We start from the raw sequence: 15,521 nt of genomic DNA, 5'->3' as shown, positions 1-15,521 counted from the left end.
TCCTAATGGTGACAATCACTTCTGACTAGTGTATTGGCAAGCTCCACTGTGATAGGCCTTTTGATCTTTCCTTTACCCACTGGCTCACAATCCAATTTAACTTGACATGTAAAGCTGTGCTTTGGGGATAAAGGTTCATGTAACTTCTGCATTAATTTGGATAAGGCATAAATTTAAGCTTCTAACAAAGCTTTGTGTGTGTGCATGCATGTGTGCATGTGTGCATGAATGCATATGTTTACTTTTTACAGCATCTCCGTATTTCCATCTCTATCCCTAGAACTTAAGATGTATATAGCCCTCTATTTAGAATTAAATGCAATTAAAGGGATAAGAAACAATAGAGGGAAATTATATTTTTGTATTTAAATACAATATTTTACCTATTAGGGCAATAAACAGAAAAAAGGCAATTCAAGCTGAATTTGACAATTTAAAACAGGGGTCCCTAAACTTTTTACACAGGGGGCCAGTTTACTGTCCCTCAGACCATTGGAGGGCCGGACTATAAAAAGAAACTATGAACAAATCCCTATGCACATTGCACATATCTTATTTTAAAGTAAAAAAATAAAACAGGAACAAATACAATATTTAAAATAAAGTACAAGTAAATTTAAATCAACAAACTGACCAGTATTACAATGGGAACTATGGGCCTACTTTTGACTAATAAGATGGTCTATGTCCAGTTCCATATTTGTCACTGCTGGCCGTAACAAGTGATATGACATGACGCACTTTCCGGAGCTGTGATGCGTGCATCCCGCTTCACCGGAAGTAGTTAGTACTGTACGTGAGTGACTGCAGCACCACCACATACAGTACTCCAGGAGCACAGGATGGGGATGCATCCTGTGCTCCTCTCACTGACCACCAATGAAAGAGGTGCCCCTTCCGGAAGTGCAGCGGGGATCAGATAAATGGCCTCAGGGGGCTGCATGTGGCCCGTGGGTCGTAGTTTGGGGACCCCTGATCTAAAACCACACTCTTTATAACCAAGGGAAATAGATTTTATTTAAATCCAATTCATCAAAGGACAAATATCTTACACAACTTACACTACCCTTTTTTAAAAATTAAAACATAGCATTACATTTTATAAGCATCTCTCTGGATTTTGCTTGCTGGTTTCACATGCTACAATACAAATCCTGTTTAAAAGAACATAATGTAAAAATTCTAAAATTTTATACCTCCTTGAAAAGTTACTTTCACAATGAATATTTTTCAATATTTTATCTTAAATATTTTTATAATGGGATATATGTGAATAAACATTTTGAAGTAAAGTACTACCCAACTAAACCTTTTATTTTTAAATTTAACAATGTTTATTGTAGTGTGCATATCCTTAACATTTTCTACTGGATGAATATAACATTAACAGAAAGTCATGTATTGTTACATAAAAGATAAGTACAGAATTTACCATAGATATTGCACATTTTAGTGTTTCTATGTGTTTATATTGTAGAACATCTCAATTTTACTATATTTCAAAAATTGGGTTTTTTTTTCCCTGACCAGGCAGTGGCACAGTGGATAGAGTGACAGACTGAGATGCAGAGGATTCAGGTTCGAGACCCCGAGGTTGCCAGCTTGAGTGCGGGCTCATCTGATTTGAGCAAATCTCACCAGCTTGGGTCCAAGGTCGCTGTCTTGAGCAAGGGGTTACTCGGTCTGCTGAAGGCCCACAGTCAATGCACATATGAGAAAGCAATCAATGAACAACTAAGGTGTCGCAATGAAAAACTGATGATTGATGTTTTTCATCTCTCTCTGTTCCTGTCTGTCTGTCCCTATCTATCCCTCTCTCTGTCTCTGTAAAAAAAAAAATTGTTTTTGAAAAATTGTTAAACTTAATAGTAGGTGTTCACAGAGTTCATAGAAATGTTTGAGGAGAATATTACCTTCTATACAAGTGAGGCCCTAACACTTTAAAGCAGATGACACAGTTTGTATCAATATGATAAATATTCACTACTTAACTGTGTAGATTGTGTATATGAAATTACAGTAATATTTTACTGGTAACAAATCTAACAAGACAACATGTATATGTGTGCTTTGCGAGATGGTACTGTAAAAGAGTAAGTTTGTGAAAATTTTAACATTCTTTGGGCATCAGAACAAATTATGCCAATGAGTTTTTCATGCTTTTTCTTTGTCAACACAGTAAAAGTTTTCCTATTAATAAATGTGAGATATTATTTAACTGTTTGGGATATTGTTTGAATAGGAGAATGATGTCTTACTGAAAATAAGACTACATTTTAAGCATTAGGGATTCTTTTTTCTATTAGTTATATTCCAGATAATAAAGTTATTTTTTTTTTGAAATAGAAAATATTTTTAATTTCTCAGACTCTTAACTTAAAAACTAACAATGCTTTTGTAGCCCTTCATACCTTGGCCATTATCAGTTTCCTTTAAACATTTTAAAGTAATCATGCTAAATTTAGATAAGTAGATTTCCATGTATATTATCAGCTCTAACAACACATGTCTTAACACCTATATGTAACTCATGTTTAAAACGTGTTTTGGCTTCACAAATGAGAGCAATCATTACTACATATTAAAATAACACAAGAATTTTCGTGTTTGATTACTAATTAAAGGAAAAAAACATGTGTCCATGTTTCTTCTTTTCTTCTTACTCCATTCCTTAAAATTATCCAGTTTTCTTCCACTTGATGAGCGGGCTTTATGGTAGTTTCACCACCACAACACATGCACCAGCTCTTCCAATGTTAACAGGAACTTCCTAACACAGAAAACAAAAACAGAAAAGAAATGATGTTTGAATAAATTCAGTGTTTAGCATAATAGAGCATATTGAAATTGGTAAAGTGGTCTAATCATTTGCTATTGTGGTCTAATCGTTATCTTTCATAAAGACAAGGGAAAATATAGCTCAGGTAATTGTCCAGTGTGGTAGAAAAAAAAATAGTCTTTAAAACAATGTAGATCTGATATTGATAATTAGCAGGTGATAATTAGTAAGTTTTAGGTCTCTGGCAATTTTATCACTTGAAAATTTGTAGCTAATAATACGTATCCTTCTAGGCTTTTGTTAAGTTAAAGGAGATAATAAATGAAAATAATTTGGCATAGAGTAGTTATAATTCCATTATCTGTTAATTGTCTTTCACTTTTTTCTAGTATTACACAATGAAATAGAGAAAAGCCAGGAATAAAATCTAGGACTGCATTTTTCAGAAAAGTAAATTCTATCAGGTTAGACAGTTTTTTTGATGATTGCATTTGACCTAACTACTTGTTGGTTAAAATGTTTTTGCCCCCATTTCTAGCTGGTCCTACACATTGATACTACCAACATGGAATAATTTGAATGATTCCATGAGTCTAATGCATCAAATTGTTGAAAGAAAGACAAAAACACATTATCAGCTGTCACTACATTAAAGATATTTATTTGGAACACTAACTACATAAGGCAACATGAAAACAGTTAAGGGAAGGTGAAGTTAAATACCAAATAAGTTTTACTTGTTGTGGAAAGTAAAGAGTTAATCATATTTTATTTTTATTAACCTATTATTTAATTAATAAACCACTATTAGATATTTTGGAATAAATCTAGATCTATCACTGAAAAAAACTGTCAAAAGCGTCAAGTTTGCCTTTAGCATTCTCAAGATGTCCTTTCAGTGCTCCATCTTATCATTTCATCTGTTAAATGTGCTGGACTCTTGAGAGGATTTAATTATAATCACTCCCACTGTTCACTACATTTCTTGACTAACTAATTAAAAGCTATGACTAATGCAGTTTATACAACCTCTATGAGGAGGGGATAGAAAGATTTTTCTCCTTGGGCAGCAGCTAATAAAAAAGGGCAGATATTTGTCGATGAGGACCTCGTTCTTTGGTTTTCAAGTCATAATTCATACATAGGAAGTTGAGCAAATAGTAAAGCTCTTGAATTATTGAATCTTATTGACTATTCTGTGACATAAATGATTACATAAAGTCAAGAGATTATCTGTCCTTTTTCATATAAATACTCATGGATCTTGCTAATGATCAATTAGATCATCCAGCCATTTTCTATAACACAGATAAAGTACATGCTACAAATTTCCCTAAAAGAATCTGGTTACACCTTAAAGAGGAAGAGAATGGAATTAATTCCAAAAATATATTTAAATATATTTTATTAAAACCTGAAATATACTAATTTGAATACTTTTAGTAAGAGTACCTGTTTCCATTCATCTTTCTGTGCATCATATGACTCAACAGTATTCAAATAAGCATGTCCATCATATCCTCCAACCACAAAGAGTTTGTCTCCTAAAGCACATACAGCAACAGCATCTCGAGGAACACTCAGAGGCGCCACAGTTGACCAGGAATCATTTTTTGGATCATACCTTAAGAGGTTTAGGAATACAATTGAGAGGGAAAGTCGAATAGTGTTAAAATTAAAAATAATAAGCTTTAATAAAATGTATGTTTATCTTATATAAAGAATTAAAATACCTTAAAATATCAAGTATAGTTTGACTGATAAATGTAAAAGATAAGTACAGGACAAAATTATCTTCAGCCACCAGAGGACACTCAAAGCATTATCAAAAATATATTTTCTTTCCAAGATACCTTGCATTTCTTTGGTTGGTACTCAAATTCTCTATGAAAAAAATCCACTTATTAGCATCTTATCATTATGTGGAAAGTGCCTCCTTTCTCATTTATTAAGCTGTTGGAGAGCTTTTGTTTTTCTTTTAATCTCTTTATATCATAGTTATACATGAGATGCCTGATCCTGTTTAACTGAGAGCTCACATTTTAAGTAAATTTGAATAAAATTACTTTTTAGTTTTATAGAATGTCATATTCTGGTTTTAATATTGTTTGTGGTTAGTTAAAGTGAACTTAGCCTTATTCTATATGTTCCCTTTGTGAGAGTTCTTACTGATGTCTGCAGGAGTCTAGGATTTTCCCATTTGAATCTGTATTGAACTCTTTATCCCCAAACCTTTCTCTAAAAAAATGAAAGATAATTCAGTAAGTAATATTAATTAAAATCTTCTCCAGGAATTCTGTCATAGAATTTGAAGCTTACATAAAAATACATAATATTAAAATCTAAGTGAGGTGATTAATAAAAGAAAATTCACATAATTACACATGGAAATACTCTCTGATTTTATATTGGCCTATTTGTAAAATGCAATAATAAAGATTTATTTTACAAAAGAGACATTATTAGCCTCTACTAATTTCTCTATATTTCTATTACTCCTCAATTTATGTTTATAATCTCTTTAATTATATTTTAAATCATCTGGTTCTAGTTTCCATTAGATCTTGGTCTCATATCTAGTAATATTTTTAAATAATGTCTGAGATCATAAATAATTAAGATAACTTCAATATCCAGTGCATATAGAATGTCACATAGCATATCTCATTAAATTCTGATGTTACAATAAAACCCTGAACCAGAGAATGCATAGCTGTATGCTTTACTTAAGATGAATTTTCAACACAATTGCTGTTTGTTGTACTCTGAAGCTGCAGTCAGTATCAGAGTACACATGTGTGTGAATGGTGAACCAAGACTCATTTAAAGATTTACTTAGAGATCTGCAACCAAAACCTAAAGCTGCCATGCATGTGCATTTTAATTTTTTTTATCCACATTATAGAAATAGTAACCTTTTGCCCAACCATCATAGTTTTATGTGATAGTTTTAGAAACATTTTATTTGAATGATTATCTTAATTGAATGAGATGCCTAAGGTACGGGATAGGCCAACAATATCTGATTCCACAGAGTGCACACTGTTGACTGACTTTCTACTGAGAAGCTTATTTTATATCTCTATAAGTGTAGAATTTAAGTTGTAGGAAACTGAGCTTTCTTGTGATTCTTGTACATAATAATACAAATAAATTTTATTTATAGAGCTAGGATTAGTTTCCACCATGTAGAAATGGTGACTTTCAAGTTCTATATTTTATTGTTGATGTTAACTACCTTTGCATCTATTAACAATTTTTTCAGTATTCTTAATTGTCTTTATTTTGTTTCTTTCAACACTGTGCTGGACCCAGTTTTATCATTTTATGTGTTATCTCATTAATTCATGAATCATATATATTCTTTGACATGCTAATTTCATATTTGTGTGAAGGTCATAATTATATAATTTTTGAAAATTTAACATTATCCATTCTCTCACGGTATTTTCATGGAAAATAACGGGATAATGGTGGTAACAACATAATACTGATTACAAAAATGATAGAAACAAAAACAATACCAGCAACTAACTTTTAATCAGGACTTAATATGTTCCAACAAATATGCTAAGTGCATTAATATTTATTATATTGTACCTTATGACAATGATACTATAATATTATCACTTTTCACATGAAGAAACTAATGTTTAGAGCTATAAAGTTACTAGGTCAAGATCAGATAAGTTGTATATAGTAGACCTGGGATTTGAATTCAGATATGTTTGACTCCAAATCAAGTGCTTTTAATTACTATATAATTAAAAAAATTACTATACATTAAAAAATTTAAGTGTATGTAAATTTTTTTAAAAATCGATATATATAGAAATGCAATTATGTCACTAGCTAAGGTTAAACACTTATTATTAAAATATGTTTATAAATATTTAATTTTGTAGCTTGCACTATGAATTTCTTTTTATATAAAAATATAGACTAACTTTATATTTTTCTAGATGTATATGTAAATGTCTATTTAAATTGGTATAGACATTTCAAGCCATTATAAAGCTAATTTTATTGTGAACGCTATACAGTGCTAAAATGCATCCCAATTCCTTTCTCCTTTAGGTCTTATCACAGAATTCTACAATTTCATGTGTGCACAAAGGAAAGCTAGGAAAATACTGCCAGAATAATGGGAGGGAAGATGGTGATTTAATTAAAATATTTTATGTTTTATAGATTATTTCCCTTGTGAAATGTACACTTATTGGACCAAACTTGTTTCATAGTTCCACACATTGAGATACAAAGAACCAATAAATGCAATACAAGTTATGCCAGTAAGAGTCAACAAGAAGCTCCCAAAACTACAATGGGAAAAAAAGCATAGATTGAGGTATACCACAGAGAAGATCTCTTACTATTTTGGATTCATTACAAGAAAATTACTATTATAAATAGGCCTTAAAGTATTTCTCTCTGACTTTATATCAATATTTATACAATGTAACTTTTAATTCAGATGAAGTTTTTATAAAGTCAGGTTTCATTTTTATAGTAAAAATCCTTCCTGAGTTCTTACTACATATCATTTTGTGCAATATTGTGTTTACATAAAATTCTTTTAGGTAACTTTTAATGTTTCTGCAAAGGACAACATGAATTCTCCATATCGATATCACTCTGTAACTTCCACCTCCTATAAGTTTATCACTCCAATAATTTTAGTGTTAATAGAAAGTTAAGAATACATACATATTTGTACATGGATTTGTTTGACTTTTGATCAAATCAAATTTTCCCAAATGTAATAATTCCTGATAGTGTTTGTTTAACTTATAGTAGGTGATTTAGTATTGTCTATCATCAACAGTTTTATAAAAAGAAGGCTGTAGTTATTATTAGGTAGAGAAGCATAAATATTTTTACAAGCTTAAAAATTAAATTTGGCCCTGGCAGGTTGGCTCAGTGGTAGAGCATTGGCACAGTGTGTGGATGTCCTGGTTTCGATTTCCTGTCAGGGCACACAGGATAAGTGCCCATTTGCTTTTCCACCACCCTTCTTGCTTCTCTCATTCTCTCTCGCTTCCCATCTCCTCCTGTAGCCACTGCTCCATTAGAGCAAGTTGGCCTGGAGCACTGAAGATAGCTTCATGGCTTCCGTCTCAGGTGCTAATAAGAGCTCAGTTGCTGAGCAATGGAGTAAAGCCCCAGATGAGTAGAGCATCGCCCCATGTGGGCATGCTAAGTGGACACCAATGGGGGCACATGCAGGAGTCTCTTTCTGCCTTCCCTCTTGTCACTAAATTTAAAAAAAATTGAATTAAATGCCTAAAGGCCATTACTAAAAATTAAAAATATACTTACCTTTTTTATAAATACAAGTATGAGTTTTCTGTGTGTATGTATACATTTTCTGAGAGGTGGGCTTGTACTTAATATTTTGTGAACTGTGTGATGTCTATCATTTTTGTGATCTAAAGAAAGTGTCAATAAATTATCTAGTCAAATCAAAATTTCAATAGAATCTATTCTTTTCACAACTTTTTACAGTAAATTTTTAACACATGTTGAGTATATTTCACTTTGGTCTTTCTAAAAGAGAAAGAGGATTCCTCTTAGTTAAACACACACAAACACATAAATGGAGAATAAATGTTTGAAATTTAAAATGCATGATGAAATTCTGTACCAAACAAAATAAAGATTTTTAGTCTGAGTTTTATTATGTCAATTGTTGTGAGTGTAATATAAGTGATCTTTTGGTTTAATACTGAAATCAAAGTCAAATATGATTGCTTTCCAAACCTTTACATACTCCATTCATATAAAAAATATCATTTTTCTACTATTTGTTTGTCATTTAACCAGATAAGGATTCAACTTCTATTTTTGTATGGTGAATAAAAATGTCCTAGACTTTCAAAGTATTTTTAATTTGTAATTACATTTAATTTTATTATTGTGCTTCTACATATAAAAAAAGAGAATAGTGGTTTCTGCTTTAAATTTTAACTACACAGGCAACTTAATGTGATTTTCATATGGTTATTATCTTGTTTTCAATGTTGCATCACTTGGAAGTGATGTTCTCAAAATGATAGACTAGGAAACTCTAGCACCTCATTCTATAAATAAATAAATACATATATACATACATACAAACAAATGGATACTGACTAAAATGATTTATAGGGGTTCTCAAAATCATTCAAAGATCCATAGCAGCAAAATAAATGCATAGTCAAAAATAAGCTTCATTCAAATTAGTAAGAAATTTTATGACTTTATTTGTCTTTGCCCCACTCCCTCCTTGCAAAGCATGGCATAGATTGGAGAAATCAGTAGCTCTGCCCCAGTTTCTTTGAACCAGAGAGAAAAGAGCAGATTTAAAGTGCAACAATCTAAACTGTCTTGTGTTGCCTAAGGAATTATTCTCTGTGTTACTTAATTTACACCTCAGGCAGTCCAAAGTGACAAAGCTCATAGATCTCAGGCTAAGAAAAACCGTGGATGTAGTACACATGACTCATGGAAGTCATCAGGAGATTACAGATGCATAGACACCTGGAACAAGAGATTTCTGATTGGAGAAACAGCAAGGCTGAGACTGTTAAGTAAATTAAGACATTTAAAAGCAGCTATGTACACAGAGAATTGAAACAAACAACCCCAGGAAACACACAAGTCCAGAAAATTCCTGAGAAGGTCTCAAGTCTTCATGTTGGACTGATCCCAGGCATGACCTATTAATTGTTGATGATCTCTGCATGCATAGAGCCAATCTGCAAAAACTGGGAGACGTATTTTTGTTTTATTTCAAATGCTCAATTTTAACAAAAGATCTCAAAGTATACAAAAAATAAGAAAACAATTTTCATTCAGAAGAACAAAATAAATGTCAAGAAACCATCCCTTTAGAAACATAGGCATCTGACTTAGAAAATAAAGACAGTAAGACAACTGTCTTATACGTATATGCTTAAAAAGCTAAAACGAAAACAGAATACTGAAGGAAATCAAGAAAATAAACAAAATTAGAATGTCAAAAAATATATATTATAAAGGGGAACCAAGCAGAAATTCTGAGACTGAAAAATAAAATGTTTGAATTGAAAAATTCACCAGAGGGATTTATTAAGAGACTCAGTCAGGCAGAAGGAAATAGGTAAACTTGAATTCAAGTCATTTGCAATGATCAGGTCTGAGGAGCAAACAGAATGAAGAAAAGTGAACAGTCTAAGTGATTTCTGAGAAAAAGAAGTGGATCAATATACAGTTTGGGATTCCAAAAAGAAGAAGAGACATAGAGAAAGGGAAAGAAATAATATTTGAAGAAATCATAGCTGAAAACTCTTCAAATTTGAAGAAAGCATGGATTATAAACCCCAAAATCTCAGTGAACTTCAGGTAAGTCAAACCAAGAGTGACCCCCACTGAGAAAGTATAATCAAATTGTTGAATATCAAAGACAAAGAGACTATTTCTAAGCAGCAAGTGAAAAGCAATTTGTGACATACAAGGGACACTCAATAATATTATTATCAAATTTCTCAGCAGAGGACAGAAGGCAGTGGAATAATATACTACAATATATTTAAATTGCTGGAAGAAAACCCCTATGAACTGAGAATTCCATAACCAGCAAAACTGTCCTTCAAAAAGGAGGGAGAAATTAAGGCATTCTTGGGAAAACAATAAGTAAAGAAGTTCATTACTGGTAGATTTGTCCTACAAGATATCTTAAAAAGAGTATAAAAGGAGTAAAGTTGCTATAAATAACACTAGATCGTACCTCAAAGTCATACAAATTTATAAATTTCTCTGCTAAAGGTAAGTACATGGACAAATACAAAAATCTAGTTAATTTGGGTTTACATATCTATTTTTTTGTTCTTCTATAGGCCTTAAAAGACAAAAACATGAAAATAATTATAAAACTATATAAATGGTTACACAATATATAAATACATAATTTGTGATATCAGTAACATTAAGTAGGGGAGAGGATAAAGCTGTAAGAATAGAGTATTTTTATGCAATTAAAATTAAGTTGATATGAACTTAAAATAGTTTGGAAAACTCAAGATGTTATATGTAATCCTCACGGTAACCACAAAAGAAATAATTATAGAACACACAAAAAGTAAATTGAGAAAGGAACCAAAGCTCAATTCAAATAAAAAAATAAACCTAATAAAAGCAAGAAGAGGGGGCTAAATGACAAAATACATTTAAGGCATATGAAAAGAAATAACAAAATGGCAATATAAGTTCTTCTCAATAATCACTGTAAATGTAAATGAATTAAACTGCTTATCAAAAGGAATATTTTGGCAGAATGGTTAAAAAAGAAGATTGAACTGTATACTGTTTACAAGAAACATTTTAGATTTAGGGAAACATATGTCAAAAGTAAAAAGATGAAAAAAAATATTCCATACAAATAGTAACCAAAAGTGAGGAGGTATGACTATATACATGTCATATAAAATAGGCTTTAAAATGAAAAGTGTTACATGAGAAAAGAAGCATGTTATATAATGATAAAAAGGAAAAGGTAAAATAATATAGAATATATAACAATTATAAACATAAGACGACTAAATACCACAGTTCCTAAATATATGAAGCAAACATTGACAGAATTGGAGGGAGAAAGCTCTACAGTAACTGAATATGCTCGATTTCTCACCTTCGATAATGAATACAAGGCCCTGGCCGGTTGGCTCAGTGGTAGAGCATTGTCCTGGCATGTGGAAGTCCTGGGTTTGATTACCAGCCAGGGCACACAGAAGAAGCGCCCATCTGCTTCTCCACCCCTACCCCTCTCCTTCCTCTCTGTCTCTCTCTTCCGCTCCCACCACCAAGGCTCCATTGGAGCAAAATTGGCCAGAGCACTGAGGATGACTCCATAGCCTCCGCCTCAGGAACTAGAATGGCTCCGGTTCCAATGGAGCATCGCCCCAGATGGGCAGAGCATCATCCCCTAGTGGGCATGCCAGTGGTTCCCGGTAGGGCACATGTGGGAGTCTGTCTGTCTGCCTCCCTGCTTCTCACTTCAGGAAAAGTACAAAAAAAAAAAATGAATAGAGTAAACAGAAAGAAAAATCCGTAAGTACAGCAAAGACTTGAAGAACATTGTAGACTAACTGGACCTAAAATATAGATATAAAATATTGTACCCCCAAAATACAGAGCACACATTTTTCTCAAGTAAACAACAAAAAATATTTTCCAAGATAGGCCATGTGGTAGGCTGCAAAGCAAATCTTAATAAATTTAAAAAGGTTGATAACATGCAATTTTTTTTACAATGGAATTAAATTTTAAATCAACAACAAAATGAAAACTAGAGCATCTACAAATATATAGAAAGGAAAGAACACATATTTAAACAAATAATCATTTTGGTTGTGCTTTTTCCTTGACCAGAAATCTCCTCCATTCATTTGTGGGCTTACAAAATGCAAATTCTACTTTGTGAATTTCTTTTTCGGACACCATCCCACACTGATCTCTGTCTTCTGAATTCTGATAATTTTGCTGGCTATAAATTTGTCATTTGGACTTTGTTAATATTATTTTACTATTATATTTGAATATACATTTTCTATCTTGAAGAGGAATGTAAATGTTATAGCTACAAAGTCATATGACTGACTTCTTTTAAAAAAAACATATTATACTTTTTTTCTTTTAAATGAATGTCTCCACACAAAGAGTTACCTATGTGAAATTAAATACTTAATGCAATAAACTCATTGTTCAGAATATTATTAATACCTCCCTTAGGAAATTATTTCTGTATGTTACACGGTAGTAAGTTTTTGTCCTTTGATGATTGATTTGATTTTTTAAACAGTAAAGTTTTTGTATTTGAGCTGGTAAATAAGTAGAGTGATCTAGGTTGGCATACAATTTCTTTATTCTTATATTTATTTTGTCTTATTATTTTATAGAGTGAGTATCAAACAAATATATTATTTTTATATATTCTTTGTGGTGGATCTAAAGCACATAAGAAAGAGTATTTTTTCAAAATATTTTTTAGCTTAAAATAAGTGTGCAATTTATTAAGGGATTGATCTCCTGAAAGAATTAACATTTATTAAGGAAACTACTTTTTGGAAGCCTAAAAATATTTCTCATTTCTAAAAAAATAACCATAAACACATACATAAATAAATAGAAACATTTTACCGTTCTACACAGTCCGAAAGCCTGGAGCAATGGTTAGAAGCAGGGGCATCATGACCCCCCACAACAAATAAAAATCCATTGTATGTTGCAACTCCCACACCTCCACGTCTTTTGGACATTGGAGCACATAGACTCCATTTGTTAGTGTGTGGGTCAAAGTATTCCATTGATTTGAGGCAGGAACTTCCATCACGTCCACCAATTGCATATAGCCTAAAAATAAAAATAAAAAGAATGTGTGTGTGTACCACACATATATAATTTCCAATTTGTGCCTAGAATGAAAGGGAAGGAACCTTGAACAAAGCATTTTAAGTTTCTGATTACTTTACTCCCTTTGTATATTTTAGCAGGCAGCTTGAGTTTGTGAATGGGAGGCACTTGTTGAGTTATACCCTAATCCAAAACATTTCATCATTTTTGTGAAAGTTACTTTGACACAATAAGCTAAAAGATCCCATGGGAAATTGTGTACAGAAAATGAAGGAATATTGAAAACACTGGCAATATATATCAATCATAACTCATTAAAAACTGGAAATTTAAAAAAGAAAAAAGAATGCTTTCAAACACTGACTCCAACGACCCTATAATTTTAGCTAGGTTCAATGGCCTAGCATTAGAATTCCTGTTGTTTTTATTAACTATTTAGTTAAAATATATATATACACATTTGTTACTAGGAATGTGTTAATTTGATAAATGAGTAAGGGGATAGAATAGAACTTAGAAAGCAGATTTTTTCTTAGAAAGATATATTGGCTATGACAATTCTCCCATTAACTTTAAAATGTCAATTCTATTGATGAGCAATATTTTAATCTAATTTAAATTTAATCTCTGCATCAATAAAGAAGATAAATATTTACTAAGCCAAACATCAATACTGCCATTCATGTTGAGTTATGAACAATAGCAAGTCAGTAAAACAAAGTTAAAATAGCCAAATTTGATTATTTCACCCTGTTCTCTAATAATAGTTAGAGGTAGGAGATTGTAACGGAGTGACCTGATAATCATTCAGGTCAGGCCACAGATAACAGATTTCAGAGTATGTTAAGCTCTAAGACATTATAAGACTAAGTCTCCTAACAATAGACATTTCCCTCTTTTTCTTCCATGAGGTACTAAAATCCATCTGTGCTGAAAATTCTACTGAGCCCATTTAAGTGATAAAGTATTGGTTTGATGGATAGTCAATACAGATACACAGGCTGTCTTGTTATTGAACCATCCTATTGTCAGAATTTCTCATCATTCAAGTCCCTCCTATATACTGGTCCTTTGCTCCAAAGGTGCCTTGTCAGAAAGCACATGTAATTAACTGAAATAACCAATTCAAGCTCTTAGCAACCTTAACTTCACTGGATTTTAATACGTTAGCTTGTTCTTACAGACAAGTGATTAAGAAGCAGGAAAGATATAGAAAGATAGAACTAGATGTAATTCTAGAATTGGGAACCCTAAATATTCGAGAGAGAGTGTGGTAAGCAACAACAGCAACAACAAAAAACAAAAATCAAAACCTTGCCCTATTACGAAGACAAGCCAAAGTTTTACTAAGTCAAGATTAAGTTATAATAAGTACAATCTTCTTGAGGGTAAAAGTTGGTCTGGTTTGAATGTGGAAGTGATTCTCAAATTTAATGTACACACAAGTCACTTGAGGATCGTGTTCAAATGCCAATATAATTCAAATGGTTTAGCATGGGGTTAGGGTTCAGCATTTTAAAATAGATCTCTGGTAATGCTGATGCTCCTGGTCCCAAGAACACAAATAAATAGCAAAAGACTACAGAATATTTAGTTAAACATTCCAGACAAGTATTTCCATCAGAATGAAGAAAGGGTTCCAACAAAGGTCTTTTATTATTGATAACTAAGGTATTCTGGTAATTGGGAATGTTTATTTATTGATGGATCTCATCATTAAATTGCCGTAGCACATGACCTAGGAGAAAAGACCATGCATATTTTGGTTTACTTACTTGTTGTTCAATGCAACAACACCAACTGTGCTTCTAGGTGTTGACATACTGGCCACATAATTCCACTGACGTCCTTCAGGGTCCCATCTTTCTACAGTGTTTAGATAACTCCATCCATCATGACCACCAATAGCATACATTGGTCCTTCAAGTGTGGCTACACCTAAAAGATAATAATAGCATGAGGGCTCATGTAGGTATAACACATATAATAGATACTGATTCATTATACAAGCAATTCATGCTAAAAAGTTTTTTGTTTCTTAAATAATTTTGTGCACACATGAATAATTTACTGATCTTGATATGAAACTAAATAAGGTCTTTTAACTCTAGGAAATTTTAAGGCATAGTCACCATTATCATGGAAAGACACCATTGTTGTAATACTGAAGTCAAAGGAGGTACTGAAGTCAAAGTGGAACACACCATTGCTGGTGTTATGATAGACAAGGGAAGGGAAGCTGATGTTTTTCTGGCATAACTTTCTTTCTTTCTTTCTTTCTTTCTTTCTTTCTTTCTTTCTTTCTTTCTTTCTTTCTTTCTTTCTCTCTCTTCCTTTTCCTTCCTTCCTTCCTTCCTTCCTTCCTTCCTTCCTT

General features: G+C 32.1%; 1 protein-coding gene across 3 annotated transcripts in view; it reads right to left on the bottom strand.

The window, feature by feature from the left end:
- KLHL4 (kelch like family member 4) overlaps window positions 1–15,521 on the bottom strand; it is a 93,630-nt gene that overhangs the window by 641 nt on the left and 77,468 nt on the right. For 2 of the 3 annotated variants that reach the window (XM_066249939.1, XM_066249940.1), the window contains exons 8-11: window positions 14,923–15,085; window positions 12,935–13,147; window positions 4,232–4,403; window positions 2,545–2,770 (exon numbers count right to left, since the gene is read on the bottom strand). In XM_066249939.1, coding sequence (XP_066106036.1) covers window positions 2,711–2,770; window positions 4,232–4,403; window positions 12,935–13,147; window positions 14,923–15,085 — 608 coding nt within the window. In that variant the 3' untranslated portion in view covers window positions 2,545–2,710. Of the gene's footprint in view, window positions 1–2,544; window positions 2,771–3,808; window positions 3,811–4,231; window positions 4,404–12,934; window positions 13,148–14,922; window positions 15,086–15,521 lie in introns of those variants that run through there. The other variant, XM_066249941.1, reaches the window with a different exon arrangement.

The sequence above is a fragment of the Saccopteryx bilineata genome, chromosome X, assembly GCF_036850765.1.
Source record: "Saccopteryx bilineata isolate mSacBil1 chromosome X, mSacBil1_pri_phased_curated, whole genome shotgun sequence".
Classification (NCBI taxonomy): Eukaryota; Metazoa; Chordata; class Mammalia; order Chiroptera; family Emballonuridae; genus Saccopteryx; species Saccopteryx bilineata.
This window is presented reverse-complemented; position numbering and strand designations above follow the sequence as displayed.